At 37.6% G+C, this 20605-nt stretch overlaps 1 protein-coding gene across 9 annotated transcripts in view; it reads left to right on the forward strand.

Annotated features, from left to right (window-relative positions):
• Window positions 1–20605, forward strand: part of DMD (dystrophin) — a 2185421-nt gene that overhangs the window by 1638575 nt on the left and 526241 nt on the right. For all 9 annotated transcript variants that reach the window (XM_078064107.1, XM_078064109.1, XM_078064106.1 and 6 more), the window contains one exon: window positions 13816–14027. In XM_078064107.1, the coding sequence (XP_077920233.1) occupies window positions 13816–14027 (212 nt within the window). The remainder of the gene's footprint in view (window positions 1–13815; window positions 14028–20605) is intronic.

A 20605-nucleotide genomic window follows, 5' to 3' on the forward strand; every position in this document is an offset into this window, starting at 1 on the left:
TCCTGAAATCATCACCTTGCAGTGGGTCAAACAGACAAAAGAACAGATAATTGCCAAATGGTGTCATCACTGTGTTCAAAGATAAGAACCGGGTGCTCTAGAAACCATGATGAGGGGTACCCTACCCAAATCCATGAAACTAGGTTTGGTGGGGCAGAAGAGAACAGTCAGGAGAAAATGACCAATGATAGTGGCTTCCGAGCAAACTGCTGTAGAGTAGACAAGGGGAGAGAATAATCTGTGCGCAGATGCTTGGGAGACGTGGGTCACATCACACATGTAGCAGACTCCTGTGTGGCTGTAAAGCTGGACTCTAAGGTTCACAACAGGCGGTAGAAGTCGAGAAGCTGGAAAAGGTCTTACAAGTCAGGTAAAGAATTTGGGCTGTATTCTGAGAGCAGTGAAAGAGTGACATTAGAGCAATTTAATAAATGATGACAGACTCCGATTTTCCATCTTCAAAAGCCTTCTCGGACCAAAATGCTGAAGATTAACATGGAGGGCAAAAGGCCGGTGTTGGAGCAGTGCTTTTCAGTCCTAGCTGCACATTAGAATCACTAGGGGCAGTGGGGGCTTTTACAACATGCCAGTGCCTGGACTCCACCCCAAACCAATGACATAAAAAGCTTTGGGACCAGGGCACAGACATTGGTATTTTTCAAAGCACCCCAGTTGATTGATTCAGTTGTGCAGACAAAGTTATGATTCAGTAAATAAGAGAGAGCATCGGGAGGCTTTTAATTAAAACAATCTAGGGAAGCGACAGCTGGATGATAGAGAGGTTAGAAGAGCAATTAAGGAGGTTGAATGAATGACTTGATATCTTGGTTAAAGGATAAGGAAGAAAGAGAAATCAGGGATGATTTGTATGTTTCTCTTTGAATGACTAGGTAGAGGAACAGATGTGTGTCAGTGATTAGGGGAGAAGGGTGAAGATGATGTGATCACGTTTTGGATACACTGCATATTTAAAAGGGATTTAGTAGATGTTTGACTCTGTGGATATGGAGTTTGGGAGAGAGTTCTTAGGTTAAAACAGATTTGACTATGATCATTGTAAAGGTAGTAAATGAAGCGATATAAGTAGATGAACTCACCAGGGAGACATCAGGTGAGAAGATCAAAAAAAGACTCGTAGGGAATGGTGACATTTAAGAGGTGAGCCAAGAAGGCTGAGGAGCGGCCAGAAGGGTAGAGTAAATTCCATGCCATGTTGATCGAAAGGAGGTTTCAAGGAGGGCTTATCAATGAGGGCAAGTACTGAAGGGAGGTCTGCCAAAATAAAGACTTCAGAATCTCTAGCTCGGTAGTGACTTGAATGTCATAGCTATTATCTACAACAATTTCAACGGCAATTTCAATTTCAGCTATTATCTACAATTGCAGTAGCAACAGTCAAAATGTAGTGACTAAGAAAGGAACCTGAGGTGTGAAAGTGGAAATAGTGCGTATTGACTAGTGCTTCTCAAATTTTAGTGTGCACACAAATCACCTCTGGAATCTGGTTTAAACATGTCGAATCTGATCAGTTAGGTTTTGGGTAGAGCCCTAGACACTGCATTTCTCGCAAGCTCCCAGGTGATGCGGATACTGCGGGTTCACAGGCCATCCCTTCAGTAGTGCCGGCATAAACCATTCTTCTATGGGAAGACCATAACAGGTTGGCCAGATGTGGTGTGAGGGCCAAAAGTGAAACTCATTTGTTGTTTTCTTTTTAGATGAGGTTCTGGACTGAGGTTGAAGATACGGGGTGGGTGAAAAATGGAATCACTTCTTTTAGGAGGCAGAAGAAATTGGCAGACTGACTACAGGGAGGGAATTAGGCATGGGTAGGCAAGAGACACCTACACCTATAGAGAAGGACATAAGGAAGACAAGAAATACAGAATAGTCCTCCAGTAGATAGGATCCAGTGTTTTGCTTCGTAGCCCATTGTTTTTTCAAGGAATTGTTTTATATTTATTTTTATTCCTGAACTTGAATGGCTACACTGTGGAGTGTGCTGGTAAAGAGAGAAGTGAGTCCTCTTTGCTTCTCAAGTATAACTTGCATTTTCTGCACTCGTCAAATAAAAATTTGAGTGACAAGGTGTAGGGATGAAATTCACTGTGTGTTCAGGGAGAAAATGCCTTTTTTAGTCTACATCTTTTTGAAAATTTTCGCATTCCAACAAATGCATCAATTTTGATGTAAAAATGTACAGTGATGAATGGGTTTTGCTGTGTGTGTTGCATGCCAGTGACATGGTAATAAATCCATGGTGCTGGAATTGTAATGGTACCCTTCATTCCACTTTACTGAACTCTTGCTGAATGCTTTTGAGTTGTTAGTACTTTATTTGCTGCATTTGGCACTAAATCGGTTGATGGCTGGGGCTAGTGGGACAGATGAATCGTCCAATGATATCTTGTGTCACTATCACACCTGGATAGTTCTTTTCCATGTCTTGTGAGTGACCTAGGATTATATACTGAAGTATTTTTGCATAACTGTACATCAAGCTTTTTTCCCCCAATGTCAGGCTTTCATCTCAACCAATAGGTGCCCCCTGCCAAAGGAAGCCATTTTTGAAATTCATTTTAATGATCAAATAATATCACATTTCAACATCTGCCTTTTAAATTAATAAAATAGCTTACATGTTTCATTATGACTGGATGTTGCTATTTTCTCATAATCTGTGACTCTCCAACTGGTGGCAAAAATGTAACCACAACAGGAGAATGAGCTTTTTTCAGAGGACTCCTTTTCTCTGTTAGAATATTCAGCATACTTTAAATGAGGTTATATGGTCTCTGCCAGTCTGTTGATTATGAAATTAAGAGATCTGCCTGAATTCCACTTCCAGCTCCTCACCATATAAACTGGGTGTGACTTTCAGCAAAATGTTTCATCATTTCCACTTGTAGAAATGCTGTTTACTATCTTTCAGACTTACATATCCCACAGATGGTATTTATTTCTTATTGGAAAGTGGTCTTAGTGACTTAGAAAGCTGCCTGAATAATATGCTGTTTCGTGCTTGCTGTGAGAGAGCATCTTATCTAACATTTTATTCTGAAAAATTCAAATACACAGAAAAGCTAAAGGAACTCTACATTGAATAGCCATGAACTCACCATCTAGATTCTGCTGTACCACTTCATTCCTTTATCCTCCCATCAATCCCCCCTTTTTTATGCATTTCAAAGTTTGGAGATATTGGTACCCTTTACCCCTAAACACTTCAACATGCATATCATTAATTAGAGCTCAATATTCATTTACAGTTGTTTGCTTGCTTGTGGCAAAATTTGCACAAATGCACAAGTTTTATGTGTCCCATTCAGTGAGTGTTGATGAATGGTGGGTACACTAGTGTGACATAAGCCTCTATCAAGATACAGAAAAATACTATCATCCTAGAAAGACCTTTTTTTTTAATTTAATTTTATTTTATTATGTTATGTTAGTCACCATACAATACATCATTAGTTTTTGATGTAGTGTTCCATGATTCATTGTTTGCGTATAACACCCAGTGCTCCATGCAGTATGTGCCCTCTTTAATACCCATCGCTGGGCTAACCCATCCCCCCACCCCCCTCCCCTCTAAAACCCTCAGTTTGTTTCTCGGAGTCCATACTCTCTCATGGTTCATCTCCCCCTCCAATTTCTGCCCCCCCTTCATTTAAAGGAAAGAACTTTTGGATGTTAAGTAGACTTATTAAGGTGATCGTTTCACAATATATACAAATAATGAATTATTATGTTGTACACCTGAATTTAATATAATGTTGAATGTCAGTTTTACCTCACTTAAATATTTTTGTAAAGATTTTTTATTTATTTGACAGAGAGAGACACAGCGAGAGAGGTAACACAAGCAGGGGGAGTGGGAGAGGGAGAAGCAGGCTTCCTGCTGAGCAGGGAGTCTGATGCGGGGCTCGATCCCAGGACCCTGGGATCACGACAGATGCCTAACGACTGAGCCACCCAGGCGCCCCTCACTTAAATATTTTTTTCAAAAGAAAGGAACCTTTTTTTTTAGGTTGGCTTGAGTTTATTTTAACTGAATTTTAACATGACTGAATTTAAGATTGTCAAGCTGAATCATACCAATGGCCCATCCAGGGGAGTGATATATGGCTGTTGATATTCTTTTTGCTCATCCAGTCACTGAGCTGACTGAGTTCTTCCCAATAACCTTGTAAGGTGAGCCTCTAGCTCTAACAGAAACATCAAGAAACATGTATCTCACAGACTGCTAGAGCTGGTAAGAACCTCAGGGATCATCCAGTCCACTCACTTTTGCTTTGTGTCTCAAGATTTGAGAACTTCACTGGTGTTACGAAAGTACATGGTAGTCTATCTTCACCCCTATAACAGAGAGCAAAGGCCAGACATGCTACTCAGTACCTCGTGTTTATTATTTCCTTAATCTTCATAGATTATTAATCTTCTTGTTATTGTTATACTCATTTTACAGAGAGTAACCTGGTTGGGCAATAGCATTAAGTTACTGATCTTTGCTATGTTCAAACTAACCTTAAATGTTAGGTTAATATTATAAAATATTTTTACTCTAGGTCTGTCTTCCATGAATTTAAACGTAATGTTTGGCTGTTCCTGAATTCTAGCTTTTTAGGATTTAGAAAAGGAGCAGATATTCAAATTAGTCATAGTGGCTAGGATTTAATCATGTGCCTCTAACTCCCCTCCCTTTTCAGCTTTTCAGTCTGAAACAACATTTTTTTCTGTGTTTACATAGCAGCCACATTCCTCATGTCCTGTTCCTAAATACAGCAAGTGTCTGTCCATTCACACTAGCTACATTTGACTTCATGGTTAGTATATTTGTTTCTCCCTCTCCTTAATGGGTTTAAGTTGAGATTCCTCTTTGCAGAACTTAACTATAAATAAGTCTTCTAGAGAACCATGTTTAAATGCCTTGTGGAAGTACATGAAACAAATCTTAATATTCCCTATAATTTTGGTTATTATTTTCACTTACCTTGGTTTCTTATAAGTCTTTGAATATCAAACATTAAGATATGCTCACATTCCTCAAGGCAGAGATGTACGCTGACTTTGTACAAGAGTAAGATAATGGTGGTTTCTTTCTTTTTTTTTTTTTTTAGTTCCCTTCTTGATCACCCCTAACATTTTGTTGACTGCTTTAGCCTCAGGGAACAGTCTGTTGCGATTCCCACATCTCTTTCCCATCTTTAACTATCACAACTCATTATCTTAACTCCAGTTGGAATCATTTTCCTTACAGTTGCCCATAGTTAAATATCTGCCATTGTTTACCCATTTGTGACCCAGTTGCCTGAAAATTCACTCTTCCAGCTTGGTATTTTCTACCTGGATTATTTAAGTATTCTGTGGAATCATTGATATCCACAGTGTGCTCCACCTAGCAGATCACAAATGTTTGCTGATGACTATAATCTGTTGTTTGGTCTCTGTACGGAGAAGCGTTAACACCTTGCTTCAGTATTGTCCTCTATGCTCTTATTTATTGTTGAATTTTATCTTCACAACAATTCTTTGGTTGTACAACCGTCATTATTTCAGTTTTGCAGTTGAGGAAATTGAAGTTGTGGTGAAGCAACTTTTGCAAATTAAATTTCATCCCAGATCTAGGGCTATAACCCATTACTAACTGCTAGTCAAGGTTCCTTCTAAAACTTAGTCACAGTAACTTCTAATTCTCAGACTATAAATTCAGTGCAGAAATTGCAACAGAGCTGTTCTTTGTTCTGTAGCAATGTATATTCAAAAAGGCAATCATTTCGTTTTTGTAAATAACATTTTTCCCTAGGAGAGGTGTTGTGGGAATTTATATCAGTCAAGAATGTATATCGATAATCAAACACAGCTAGCTTAAAAACATGAAGTGAAAGATTGGTTAGTACTCAATCAACTGAACTGTTTCTTTCTCTGCAGTATTGTGGTTCTTGACATGATTGCTGAGTTTCCAATTTGACACTTCTAGAGATCTGTAAATCAGGACACATGCTGAGTCCCAGTCTGTCATCCTGAGTCTTAGCATTGGTTATTTATTTCCCTTCATTATCCAGTATCTACTTACTGGACAAATCAGTTGAGAAGCTTTCCACAATGGCCCTCTGAAAGGAGAAATACACACATTTGGGTAGCTCTTCAATTACCAACATGCACAGATTGTCTGAGTTTATATGCATATATTTTATTATTATTTCACTTTTGCAAGTCAGATAAATCTGGTATAAATGTAAATCTAACAGTATGGGCTCTAGTGACCAAGTACACTGCCATAATATGTCTTTGGTCTATCAGTAATATCCTGGGTGCAGTGTTGCAAGTGTGGTGACATTCTGCGGTTTGAATTGTTGGCTGAGGCATGGACAATTAGCAGGTCCATATGATGTCCAGCTACCGCAATGGCCCAGTTCCAAAATAACAGCTTCTCTTTGATGATCTGCAGATTTTATGTTTACTTTCATTCCTAGACAAAATGGAATATATATCATACTTCTAAGGTTTTCTTTTGTATATGTTTCTGCAGGGTCTGCTCTTAGGACAGCTATATCAATCAATTGCTGTGCTTTGTTTCTGTTGTTAAATAACCAAATAGCTGCTTCATTAGTCTCTATGTGCTGATTTGTTTCTGTGAGTCTAGTCTGGTTCACTGGCCAATGAGTATTTCTGAGATGTTCTTTATCACACCAATCTAAGACCTAAATTGTATTGTATCCTTAGCGAAACCATTGCATCTCTTATTATCATTCGTATCTGCCAGTAATGCATATTTCACAGGTTGCAACCCTTTTGAAAAGACGAATTCTCCAACGTTGTATGCACAATACATTTTACAAGTCAAATCATACTTCATTAAATTTTTATTGAAGTACAATAGACATAAGGGAAAATGTACATGTTGCAAATGTTTAGCTTGGTGGGTTTGCACAAACTAAATACAACTGTGTAAACAGCCCTCAAATCAAGAAAGAGAATAATATCCAGAACTTCTGAAGCATCCGTTATGTCTCTTTCAGTGACTACCAGTCCCACAAGGATAACCACTCTCCTGATTTCTACAGTCATCTTACTTTTTCCTCTTTTTATACATTATATAAGTGAAATAAAACAGTATGCCCTTGTTTTTGGCTGGCTTCTTTCCCTCAACATTATGTTTGTGAGATTAATACATACTATTGCATAAGTTGTAGATATTTTATTCTTGTTGCTAGATAGTGTTCTATTGGTAAATATACCACAGTGTATTTATCCATTTTCCAGTAGAGGGGAATTTGGGTAGTTTCCAGTTAGGGGAAGCTTCCAATTTAGTACATGTCTTTTGGCCAATACATGTATGTATTTGTCTTGGATGTATACCTGGGAGTGGAATACCAGTCAAATAATATTTTAAATATACCTGAAAAGTTGACTATTTAAAGAAATATTATGGTGAATCCTTTTGTAAGGGAAATAATCTCTCCATAATTTCTGCTCTGCAAAATCGATTCTTCCATATGTGTATTTATTTCACAAGGGTCGATACATCTGTTTACTATCTTTCTAGTATTCATCTCTTCGTACGTTGTTAATAACAATATGATATTTTATTGTTATTAGCCTCTGAAGCTCAGTATGTTTTAAAATTTGAAAATGCCCATAAAAATATCCTTATCTGAAATATACATATACTCTTCTATGTTACGCCATCTCAGATTTAATTAAAAAGACAGACTGAGGCAAAAAGGCATGCCAACAGATTCTCTCTGATCTACAGTTTATTTTAAGAATATTAGAGAAAGAAAGATCATTGATTCTTTTTGGCTCACAAGAATCCCCCTCACATACCAACATACCTTTTAATTTATGGATTTTTATCAGATGAGAATATTCTACTAGTAAATATGATATTGAAGATGTTCTATACCAAAAAAATACGGTTGTGGCAGAGGCATTAAATCAGAAACAAAGGATGCCCAGAAAATATTTGTTTGCTTAAAATAGAGATCATGAAGAATGAGAGGAAAATGAAGAGGGAAATATGCAATTCTTTTTTTAAGTTTTTATTTTAATTCCAATTAGTTAGCATACAGTGTTAATTAGTTCCAGGTGTACAATATAGTAATACAACATTTCCATATATTACCCAGTGCTCATCACTACAAGTGTACTCCTTAATCCACATTACCTGTTTCACCCATCCCCCCACCCCTTCCCGTCCAGTAACTGTCAGATTGTTCTTTATAATTAAGAGTCTGTTTCTTGCTTTGTCTCTCTTATTTTTTCCCTTTGCTTGTTTTTTTCTGTTCCTTAAATTCCACGTATGAGTGAAATCATAAGATATTTGTCTTTCCTGACTGATTTATTTCACTTAGCATTATACTCTCTAGATCCATCCATATCATTGCAAATGGCAAGATTTCATTCCTTTTTTTATAGCTGAGTGATATTCCATTGTGTGTGTATATCTATATCTATATATCTATATCTATATCTATATCTATATACATACCTCTTCTTTATCCATTCATCAGTCAATGGACACTTGGGCTGCTTCCATATTTTGGCTATTGTAAATAATGCTGCTATAAACATAGGGGTGCATGTATCCCTTTGAATTAGTGTTCTTGTATTCTTTGGGTAAATACCCAACAGTGCCGTTGCTGGGTCATAAGGGAGTTCTAATTTTAACTTTTTGAGGAACGTCCACACTGTTTTCCAGAGTGGTGGCATCACTCTGCATTCCCACCAATAGTGCGTGAGTGTTCCTTTTTCACTGTATCTTCACCCGCACCTGTTGTTTCTTGTGTTGTTGATTTTAGCCATTCTGACAGGTGTGAGGTGCTATCTCAGTGTAGTTTTGATTTGTGTTTTCCTGATGATGAGTGACGATGAGCATAATTCTTAAACCAGTGTTCAACTTATGTAAACTTGAAATGCAGTAAAGAGACAGTGACTCCTTTCAAAGAAGAAAGACTCAAGGTCCTGGGCAAGGGTTAACTTTGGGAGTGGCATTTTTACATCATTATAAAAAGGCAGCATGGATAATTAGAATAGTCTACATGTACAATTCATTTGACAGACAGTTATTGGAAGTATACCAGGCACCAAGCACTGGGCTGTGCACTAAGGTTTTTTTGTTTGTTTGTTTGTTTTTAATGAATAGAATTCTAACTTTGACCAGCTTCCCCCAGAAGATGACCTTGAAACAATGACTTGAGTGAAAGTGTTTTACTTGTAAGCTGATCCCAGGAAGTACCAGTAAGAGAGTGACACAGCAAAAAGGGAAAGAAGCCAATAGTTGAGCCAATTATTGAGCAGGTTATTGCTGTGGGCAATTTGAGTTCAACCCTGATGAGTGAACTCTGGGAGACAGTGAAAAATGCACCTCACCGCTGTCACCCACAAAGGGTAATTATCTTCCAACTCTCATTTATCATTGGCTCATTCATTTGTCAATCCCTTACAGTAAGATTTCCACCACGCCAATAAAATTACTTTGTGTATGGTCCTGAGGGAATTCCATGTGGTCAAAGCCAATGGATACTTCTGGCATGGCTTTGGGGAGTCTGACTATTTGGGTCCACGTGTTGGCTCTCCCACTCACTAACTGTATGACCTTATGTCGATTCTTTAATGAAGTCTGTTTCTTCCTCTGTTCAATGATAAGTAGCAACAACAACAGCATAAACAATGATACCTACCTCATAAGATCATCATGATGATTAAATGAATTAACACTCATACAGAACTTAAAACCGTGCTTTAAGCAGTGGAGGAATTCGAGTAAATGTTAATTATTATGATTTTTATTATCTGGCATGACGTTTATATGGCTTTTAAAAATGTTAACCGGGCGCCTGGGTGGCTCAGTTGGTTAAGCGACTGCCTTCGGCTCAGGTCATGATCCTGGAGTCCCGGGATCGAGTCCCACATCGGGCTCCTGGCTCAGCGGGAAGCCTGCTTCTCCCTTTCCCACTCCCCCTGCTTGTGTTCCCTCTCTCGCTGTCTCTCTCTCTGTCGAATAAATAAATAAAATCTTAAAAAAAAAAAAAAATGTTAACCACTTTTGGGTTTTTGCAATTCTTTCTTATCCATGTATTTATGAAAGTACACTTTCCAGGCATTCCTCCTACCTCTCTAGCCATTCATTCATCCTATTGGCTACTTTTGCTTCATTCTGTCTTTATGTGTTGTACTTTCCAGGACTTGATCTTTACCCCTGTGTTCTGTTCAATCTACATACCACATCAATGAGAATGCATTCACATTGAGGTCTTCATTACTTCTCTGTAGTAATTTCTAATCCTGGATTCCTCTCTCTCCCCAGATACATGGCTTTGCCATCGCACCTTCAGTCCATGTGACTAAAATGATAATCCTTTGTAGATGATCCTCAAAACCTCCCACTGAATAGGTCCAAGATTGAACTCATTATCTTTTCCCTGGAACTGTTCATCTTTATTCTTTGGGTAGATAGCAAATAACAGTTTTATCTAACAGGCACCAAGCAGAAGCCAGGAAATCTGTCTTGACTCCTTTGTTTCCCCACAGCTTAGCATAATGCCTGGTATCTAGTAGATGGTAAATAAAATGGTGACTGTCAGGCTGGATGAATGGATTGATGCGTAGGGATACTTGGAGGGGTAGATGGATTATTGAGTGAGTCTGTAGCCCGTAATTTTATTTAGTTAAGTATTATCTGATGGATCATGTACAGTTGAAGGTCAGGGATGAGAAAGCACGCCCTTAGTGGGATGAACCAATTTTCCTTGCTACATTACATACACATGACCCCTTTGGGTTGAAAACTTTTACCGTTGTGACTGAACAAGCATTCAAATGGTATATTTGTCTGAAATAATGATCTGGGCTATGAAAGTTTCCTCCTTTTGCCACAATGAAGAGATACATAAACATATAATAGGAAGAACTATCTTAATTTTTTTCTCCTATGATGGCCTTTTTAAATATAAGATTATGTCTACACTATTGAAATAAACTATAAGATGTATGAAATACTCGCTGGCATGAATGCAAATGGTTTACCATGTTTATATCAAAAATACTAAGCATTTTAAAAAGTTTGCTAGCATAATGTCACTAATCAAGGCTGATTAATGCAAAAGCAAATTGGAATCAGAGACTTTTTTAGGAAAGCCAATTTTGTTATTTTCATATACATGTAGTATATAAAAATAGGCTAAGAAAAAAATAGTGCCAACTATGCATAATAAAGTAGCCGGCCATGATAAGTTGAAAAAATGGTTTGTAATTGGAATATCGGTTATTTCTATGACTGATGGAGAATTATCTCAGAATATGTAAAGACATATTTTAAACAGCTTTCTTATAATAGCATTTACACTATTAATTTTGTAAACTAAAGATTAAACAGAAGACTAATTAATAACTGTAAATCTCACCTATAGTAGGTGTCGCACTACCCTGTGAGGCAATAACAATGAAACAAACAAAAAAGAAGGGTGCTCAGAGATTATAGAGAGAGACTGACATTTGTTTTAACACGTGTTAACCTAAATTGGAATATAATATGCTGACTAGTTTTGCAACACCAAGCAAATACCCAAAGAGAAATGAACCCAATAAAAAGTCGTTTATGATGAGCGCCACTCACCTGGTTTTACCTATTTCTAGGTACCAGATTCTTGATTTCATGTCACAATCACTAGTCTTCTAGGGTTTGTCTAGTTCTCATGCTTATTCACAGAAAATCTCAAGTACTTCTTTAGCTCCTAAGTTATCTTAACTTTATGGGGGCAACAATAGAGTTAATTAAGAAGGACTAAACTTAACGTCATGAAGGACAATTTTACAGTACTGTGCTGTGTACATTTTATTTATCTATCCAAAGCCCCTCTTGGCCCTTCTCTTCTTTGGTCTCTACTCTGAGGGGCTGATGTGTGTCATCACTGGGCTCCCGTGCCCTCTGGCTTCCAGTTGGTTTAGCCACCAGGGAGACTTGGTAGGAGAGAGAGGACAAAGTGAGATCGGAATATTTATTCTCCTGGTTCCTTCTGGTGAAGTTGCCTCAGGCCAGTGGTGTCCCTTGGCAAAAGTTACTGCACTTCTCAAGGTGGTTTCTCCTCATGATGCTCAGCTTCTGGCGACTTTCCCCTCCCCCAGTTTCCTGGCTCTCAATGTAGTAACGGCGCCACTGCCACAGGGCCCAATTTCTTGTATTATCCTGTATGATTATAAAATTATAACCATGGATTAAAATTTAATGATTTTTAATGTAAATTTATTAAAAGAAAACTATGTTTAAGCTGAAATGAACAGTAGACTTTTCAGCCAAAGTAGAGATTAGAGGAAAACTGATGGCTACTATCAACCTTAAAATTAATTGTGTTTAATTCAGAAATCTTTGGTGATTTTCCTACACCCGGATTATGTTGTAATTTGTTCCTTTATAAATAAATCTCTTGGATTATCCAGGCCAGATCACAGAGGAAAATGTATGTCAAGCTAAGATATTCCAGAGGACAGTGGGGAGACATTGAAGGGTTTAAATAAGGGAGTGGGGCGATCAGATTTATATTAATTATTACTCTCTCTGTAGTGTGAAAATTACATTACAAAACAGAGACTTGGGACAAGAGGGGCTGTAGAGTCTACTGCAGACATGTAGGCAAAAAATGATAGAGCTTTGCAGTGGGACTATGTGAAAAGTGGGAGGAGTTCTGTATGAGAGAACTTAGTATCCAATTATATATAGTATTCATTGAGACCTCAGGAAAAATCTAGAATGTCTGTCAGGTTTTGCTTAAGGGATAAAGTTGATAGGGGTTTTATTGCTTATTTTCCAGGACATTATTTCTATTTTATGAAATCAGCTTAAAGAAAAGATAATGTGGTCCTTAAAAGAAAAAAACAATGTGGTCATGTTTATTTTTAACATAACTAAAATAAAGTACTTCAGAGCAGAATTCACAGGGCATCTCCATCTTTGACTCACAATGATACCAAAAAATGGCCTCAGTATAAGCCTGTCTTACTTACAGAATATAACCAGTATGAATTCTTAGATATTGTTACAAGACATTTCCAGTAGGCCTATCTGCTCTTGGGTTGCCCCAGAAGAAGACCAGAGCATGTGGTTTATTTGGGAGTTGAGGGAGTGAGCAAGTAAGAAAGGCAGGGCAGTCAATAAAGGATGGTGCATTATCAAGCAGGTTACTCCTGTGGGCCACCGGAGCTTCATCCCACTAGGAGAACTCTGGAACCCTTGTAAAATAAGTGCTCCCCAGTGAAGTGAATAAATGCTCCCTGGCATGAAGGGGGCTAAAATATTTATACCCTGATATGTGCCATCAGCCCTTGGTTACAGGCTGCTCCTGGGAGGGGGGTGGAGGGAATCATTGATTCACTGGTATGTCTAGCCTGCCACTTAGGTGGCAAAACAGATTCTTTGTGGTACCACAAATCCTTCAATGAATGAATTGCCAAGGATAGTATCAGAAGTCAGGTTGTTGGGCACTGAAGCGGTAAGGGCAAGGGGATTCAGGCATTCTGCTCTAGTACTTTTCTAAAAGATTATTCATATTTGGCTCTGGGGATTGAGAATAGACACAGTTAAATTTTTACATACACTACTGATGTTCTAGGTCACCTTGAGGATGATAACTTAACCTCATGTTTGCCATTGGAAAAAGTAAGGAATTCTATTGTCCATTATCCTAGCTGTAACACAATGAACAATTTTTTTAAATAAATAATATATAAAGTGAGATCATCTTTGAAGGTTAAATTTCAGATGTCTTCTCCAGGCTAGCATTTACTCCTATATATTCATTTTTCCTTCTATTCCAGTTGAAAGAATTCAGAATCAGTGGGATGAAGTACAGGAACACCTTCAGAACCGGAGGCAGCAGTTGAATGAAATGTTAAAGGATTCAACACAATGGCTGGAAGCTAAAGAAGAGGCTGAGCAGGTGTTGGGACAGGCCAGAGCCAAGCTCGAGTCATGGAAGGAGGCTCCCTACACAATGGATGCAATCCAAAAGAAAATCACAGAAACCAAGGTTGGTATCATAGATATGTTCTTAAAATAAAATACCGGTTATACTGGATAAAATTATAACCATGGATTAAAATTTAATGATTTTTAATGTAAATTTATTAAAAGAAAACTACGTTTAAGCTGAAATGAACAGTAGACTTTTCAGCCAAAGTAGAGATTAGAGGAAAACTGATGGCTAATATCAATCTTAAAATTAATTTTGTTTAATCCAGATATCATAGGCTGGTTTTCACATTACACCATCTTTTGAGATCACTTCATAGTTGATATACATAATTATGTGGTAGCATAAAGTCAGTCGTTTGGGATTAATTCCTTCCTAGAAAAAGTAACGGGTCTGCTCCTTCCTAAGTAGGGCCCTGAATGGAGAAGGGAGGAGGAGTGTAAGGATAAGGCAAGGATAAGGGGTCTTCTCACTTTCTTCTCCAGGTCTTTGACCTTCAGACCAATTTCTCTACTTCTTTCTCTTCCTTCTCTTCTTCTTCTTTTCCCCCAAAACTCCATCATATATCTGTCCCCTTCAGAGTCTAGAACTGGTCGTGATAAAACAAAGGGAAAAGAAAAAGGAAATAATACTTGTTTACTGACTATGTTTTATCAAGCATCATGCCTGGTGCCTTACATGCTTTTAATTCTTTCAAACCTCATATTTATGGATCAGTTGGGAAAGACCTTAAATGCTAAGTGGAGAAGTAACCCAGTGAGAACTTGATTAGATTGAATTTTTTATTAAAACCCTCTATAGATTTTTTTTTCTGGTGTAAAAAGGCCTTCTGCTAAACAATTGTTTGAATCACACATTAGCTATGTCATCTAAGAAAAAAGACCTTATATTGTGGTTTTCTTGGATGAAGTGACTTCCATTTCTCAATGAGTCAGTGTTTAGGCTGTGCTGAGCTACATGGCATATGTATTTATGCTAGGTTTATTTGGAAAACATAAACCCTGAAATCTCAATAGTTTAATATAATAAAGATGAATTCCCTGGTTGTATCATACTCCAGTGGAGGTTGAAGAGCCCTTCCTGGGAGCTCTCTCATAAATAGCGACTTGAGGAATCCAGGCTTCTCCGATTTTGTGATACTATAAACTCATGGCTGACCACAGTCACTACAAGAGAGTAAGAGAGAATGTGGCCAGTTTATCCATGGGGTTCTATGGATAGGCCTGGAGATTATGTACATCACTTCCACCCACCTCCCGTTGACCAGAACGTGTTGCCAATTTAACATAAGGAAGAGTAAATAGCAATAGTGAGCAAATGAGCTTTTAGCCAGCCTCGGCCATAGCTACTTCTCCAAAGGACCTGCGTTGCTATGAGGACAAGATTTTTGTTCGTATGACAAGAATGTTAGAAAGTGACATAGGATTTTACAGACTCATCATTGCCTCTGTTGGAAGCAGTTATTTCTTTCACAAGAGACTTGTTGCCACTAGGATTTTTCTCCTTTGGATTAACATAGAAGGCATAGGAATTTCTTTTTTCTTTTTTTAAGATTTTATTTATTTATTTGACAGAGACAGAGATAGTGAGAGCAGGAACACAAGCAGGGGGAGTGGGAGAGGGAGAAGCAGCCCCCCCTCCCCGAGCAGGGAGCCCGATGTGGGACTCAATCCCAGGACCCTGGGATCACGACCCAAGCCGAAGGCAGACGCTCAACGACTGAGCCACCCAGGCGCCCGGCATAGGAATTTCTAATGATGATGTTCCCAATTCCTCAGTTTGACTATGGGAAAGATAGAAATCATGCAGCTGTTCTTGAAGGCTCTGCTCTTATCCATAAGGTACTCAGTATGTTATGCCATTTCTTTTTACTCTCCAAAAACAGGATTCTAGGAATCTAGCAGATCTTAGAAGAAAGTGATTAACTGGTGGAGAGGAATTAACAGGGGAAAAGAGTTTGGGCTGGACCCTTGAGTTAGAAGAAGGGAAGGAGAAATGAGAGGCATTTGTGATAAATTTGATAAGGGCAAGAAGACTCTGCAAGCTGGCACATGACAAATCTTAAAACCTGTAAGAATCTTAAAGTGATGGCAAGAATGATTAGGGTTTTATAGCCCTTAGAAAAGCAAGGGGCTTTTAATAAGAGATGAAAAGAAGGGCAAAAGAAAATATGAAAGGATAAAACGAAACAATTTCATCATCAAAACAAGTCGTATGTTTTAAACACCTAAAACAAAGACAAGATGGTATTATAATTGCTATCCTTGTCAAACTTTCAAAATAAAAAAACTGGTTTTCAATTGTCAGTCTAAAACTACATCATAAAAATGGCTTAGCCATTATCTATAGAAACTGATGTTTTTGTTTGTGTTATATGTTATATGTTAGGAATTCAACTATATATATAGTTGCACTTTCAGTGTATGTTCATTATATAAAGAAGACCAAAACTGTATTTTCCCATCCATTTCCTAAATGGTTATGTTAAAGCTAAAAGTAATCCTAATGCTAATACTAACATTTAGCAAGTACTTGCCAATTGTCAAAAATTGTGCTAATCATTTTACATATATTGGCTTGTTTCACCCTCTCAGGAATCTTCCATGAAAACTGTCATTGTTCACAGTTTACAGGTGAGAAAATTGAAGCCTAGAGAAGTTCAGAAACTCTTAAAAATCATAGAGTTAGGATGTGAATGCATAGCAATCACTCTTGTAGATGACTTCACAGATTTTCTCTTCTACCCATTGTGTTCTGTGTGGCTAAAACAAATCAAGAAAACGCTGTGAAGATCAGAAAGGGAGACAACTGTAATTATGAATTGACAAATAAGATCATATTACCAATAAGCCAACAGGTGGGAAATGAAAACGATGAAACAGTATACTGGGGAGAGGTTTTCATATTCTGTTTTACTATGAAAAACTAAAGAGATAATTGCAAATTATATCCCCTTTTTTAATGAAACTACAACATTTAATTTTTCTAAAAGTCAGGGAGCATATAAAATGGGGATCTGGCTTTTATGTCTAATATGTTATCACTACTGAGCGGTAATAGCTGGCTTATCACTTACAATTTTCTTTTACGAAGAAAGGGTGAAAATAGACATAAAGAGGCATTGGATAATTTGAGCAGGATCTCCTTGCTCCGTAAATTCTTTCCGAGTCTCCGTGCCTAAGATTAGCAAAAGAGCTGGTGAGCCCCATAAGGCGATCATCAGGCTGTGTCCACGGAGGTGGAGGTGGAGAGCTGTGATGGAAGCAGCCAGCCTCCCTTGAAGCGGCGTCACTGATGACTACCCTCACCATCACAGTAGGAAGATACTCTTGGAAAATCTAAACCAGTCATCGCACCTGGACTAAAGAAAAATTCATCTGCAATTCTCATATTTTTATGATTCATCATTGCTCATCTTTGTCTGTAATCTCTTCCATTTCTTATCTATGTATTTTCATTGTCCTCATTATGGAGATAAAATTTTGAATTCTGACTTTAAACTTAGTATCCTTAGATAAATACTTATAGATTGTTGCTTTATAACTTTTGATAATTATCATTTTAAATTCTTTACACTATCTCATTAAGTTCTACCCTCAACCATTTCCTTACTGATTGGACATTCAGACAGCCTCCTCCTCTTGGTTAAAAAAAGTAGCAGAGAAAAAAATGGGGACAACAACAAGCCCGTTGTTGAGGAGAGGAATCAAATCTGAGGTAGCATCCAGGGACAGTCCATCTTGAAAGCATGGTCAGGCTGGAAGGAGATGGCAACAAAAGAGTCTTGATTTATCAAAAGAACAAGCTATAGATAGCCCATCATGTTGATGATTAATGAGCAGGTCATTAAGAGATGCCCATAATATATGTAGTTTCTTTCCTATGTAACCCATAATGCAAGGAAGTAGCTGATTCTGTTAACCACACGGCTTCATTTGATCTTCTCCATGGCCCTAGTAAAACAATAATGTTTTTTTGAGATGGAAAGACAGATGTTAGGGAAAAATCATACAGGATTTCCATTTTAATCAAACTCCCTGCCAATAAGCTATGACAGAATCCTATGAGAGATGATGCCATTTAACTTTCATAAGAAGTAAGATGGTGTGACATTGGCACCTAAAATTGCCAGCAACGGTCATCATGGGATTTATTTTATTTGGCAGAATCTTGGTTGACTTTACAACCTGTTCTCCAGGCTATTAAGATTGGTCCAAACTTGGCAATGAATTCTTTGGAAAAATTATTTCTTGATGATTTTAAGCTTTCTTTTCCAGTATCAAGAGAGATTTACCCAGGCTCAGAGTTTTCATTTATTTTTTCCCCTTTCAGCTTTTGAAAGAGAAATTCCTTTTTTGTCTGCTTTGTGATTGCTTTTGTGTCAAATTCAGCATAAAAGCTTTTCAAACGTGACGGCATTAGCTGTTTTGTGCTTGGCTGAGCTAAGAGTACATGAATTCAATACAGAAGTGAAATCTTGTTTGAGCTTAGCTGATTTGGCTCTATAATACTTAAAACTATCTGAGGCGAGAAATCCAATAATTTATCAAATTATTAAATAAACATTTCCAAGGCTGCAAAATATCTGTGTTTTGAAGACATTCTTTAGGGAGCTTGAAAGATAGATATATTGTAATCATGTAATTAATTTAAAAAGTTGAACTTGTTATATATAGTAAATACAGTAGGTATTCGAGGATCTCAAATTATTTTACTAGGAAAGAAGCTAATGGAGAACTTTTTCAAATATGAAAGTAGAACATTGTACTTTTAATTATTTGGGGGGATGGGTGGTATTAGATCATAACCTTATCTGCCATAAGGATGTGCATAGTAGTGGAAGCTGAATTCTTCTCCCACATATTTTATTTACTTTTTGACTTGCACAAAATTAAATCAGCAAATTGATTCACACTGGTAGTTTGAGGTTTGGATTTCTGATACTGTAATGAAAAACATCAGAAATCTTCTTGCCGGGACCTGCCATTTCTTCATGCATTTTCTCTATTCCCTCTTGTTCTCCCCTAAAGCTTCCACATGATTAAGGAGAAAGAATCAATAACCTAATCATACTTTTCCTCCCAAAGTATGTATGAAGCTATTAAACTTCTCAAAGCATACAACCAGAGTGCTTCCTACATCACTGATAGAGCAGACGAAGTAATGGGCTAGTTTCCCCAGGTACTGCTATACTATATAAATATTTAATGCACAGTCACCAAGACTTGAATAGCATTATGCTCTGATTACACCATATTTTGACTTCTTTCCTTTTCATAGTTTAACTTATATCATGCTCAAAAATATAATGTAGAAACTCTGTAAACATACTCCTCCATAAAAGCAACAAATTGCAAAAATTGTCAAAATTGCCTTTTCTGAACTCTGGAAATTAACCAAAGGTTGACAGCATTTTATAAACTGCTGAACTTCAGTAAGAACAGCAGGGTTTGGGATTCCTGGGTGGCTCAGTCAGTTAAGCAGCTGCCTTCGGCCAGGGTCATGGTCCCAGGGTCCTGGGATCGAGTCCCGCATCGGGCTCCTTGCTCAGCGGGGAGCCTGCTTCTCCCTCTCTCCCTCTGTTTGTGCTCTCTCTGTCAAATAAATAAATAAATAAATAAGAACAGCAGGGTTTGAGGCTTTTTAACTTGGCCTATTCTATCACTTTCTCCCAGCTCCATAGTAACTTTGAGAATCAGAGCCTTACAGCCATCAGAGAAGGAAGACCAGGATTGGAGTTCCTCAGAAAGACACATTTCATTCCCAGGCTTTATTACTATTTGACCTGTCTTGCAGCTCCCTAGAACAAACCTATACACAAGGCCTTATCATTCATTATTTGACCTGACTTTGCACTAACTCCCAGAAAAAGCCCTATCCCCAGAGTGTCTATCCAAAACAATCAGCAGCATTGTTTAAATAGTAACTGCCTGAGGCTGTGATACCAGTTGAGATAATCATGGTCTAGAGAAAAACTGAAAAGGAAGATCTGGGGAATGAGATATCCTCAGAGGTCTTTGAAAAGCTCTGACATATTCCTGGGGGATCTACAAGCCTACATGCATGTCTTGCCAAATATAGACTATCAATAAAGAGAGATAAATTATGAACACGAACCAAATAGAGATTCTGGAGTTAAAAGTATAATAATTAAAATGAAATTTTTACTAGAGGAGCTCAACATCAGATCTGAGCTGGCAGACGAGTCAGTGAACATGGTCAATTCCTAATCCACACCAAGGAAAAGGGAGAAGAGAAGAATTAAGAAAAATACAGTAAGCAAAAACTGACAGAATTGAGGGGAGAAATAAACAGTTCAACAAGAACAAAGACTTCAGTACCCTACTTTTAATAATGGATAAACTGTACAGAAAATCAACAAGGAAATGGGAGAGTTGGAAAAACAATATGAACTAGCAAGGCCGAACAGTCATGCATAGAACACTCCACTCAATAATAACAGAGTATACATTCTTCTCAATTGCACATGGACTATTCTCCAGGATAGACCATATGCTAGGTCATAAAATGAGTCTTAGTACATTTAAAAGGATTTCAATCATATAATGTACATAATATTCTCTAACCATAATTAAATGAAATTAAAAATCAATAACAAAAGTAAATTTGGGAAA

This window comes from Halichoerus grypus, chromosome X (genome assembly GCF_964656455.1).
Source record: "Halichoerus grypus chromosome X, mHalGry1.hap1.1, whole genome shotgun sequence".
Taxonomy (NCBI): domain Eukaryota; kingdom Metazoa; phylum Chordata; class Mammalia; order Carnivora; family Phocidae; genus Halichoerus; species Halichoerus grypus.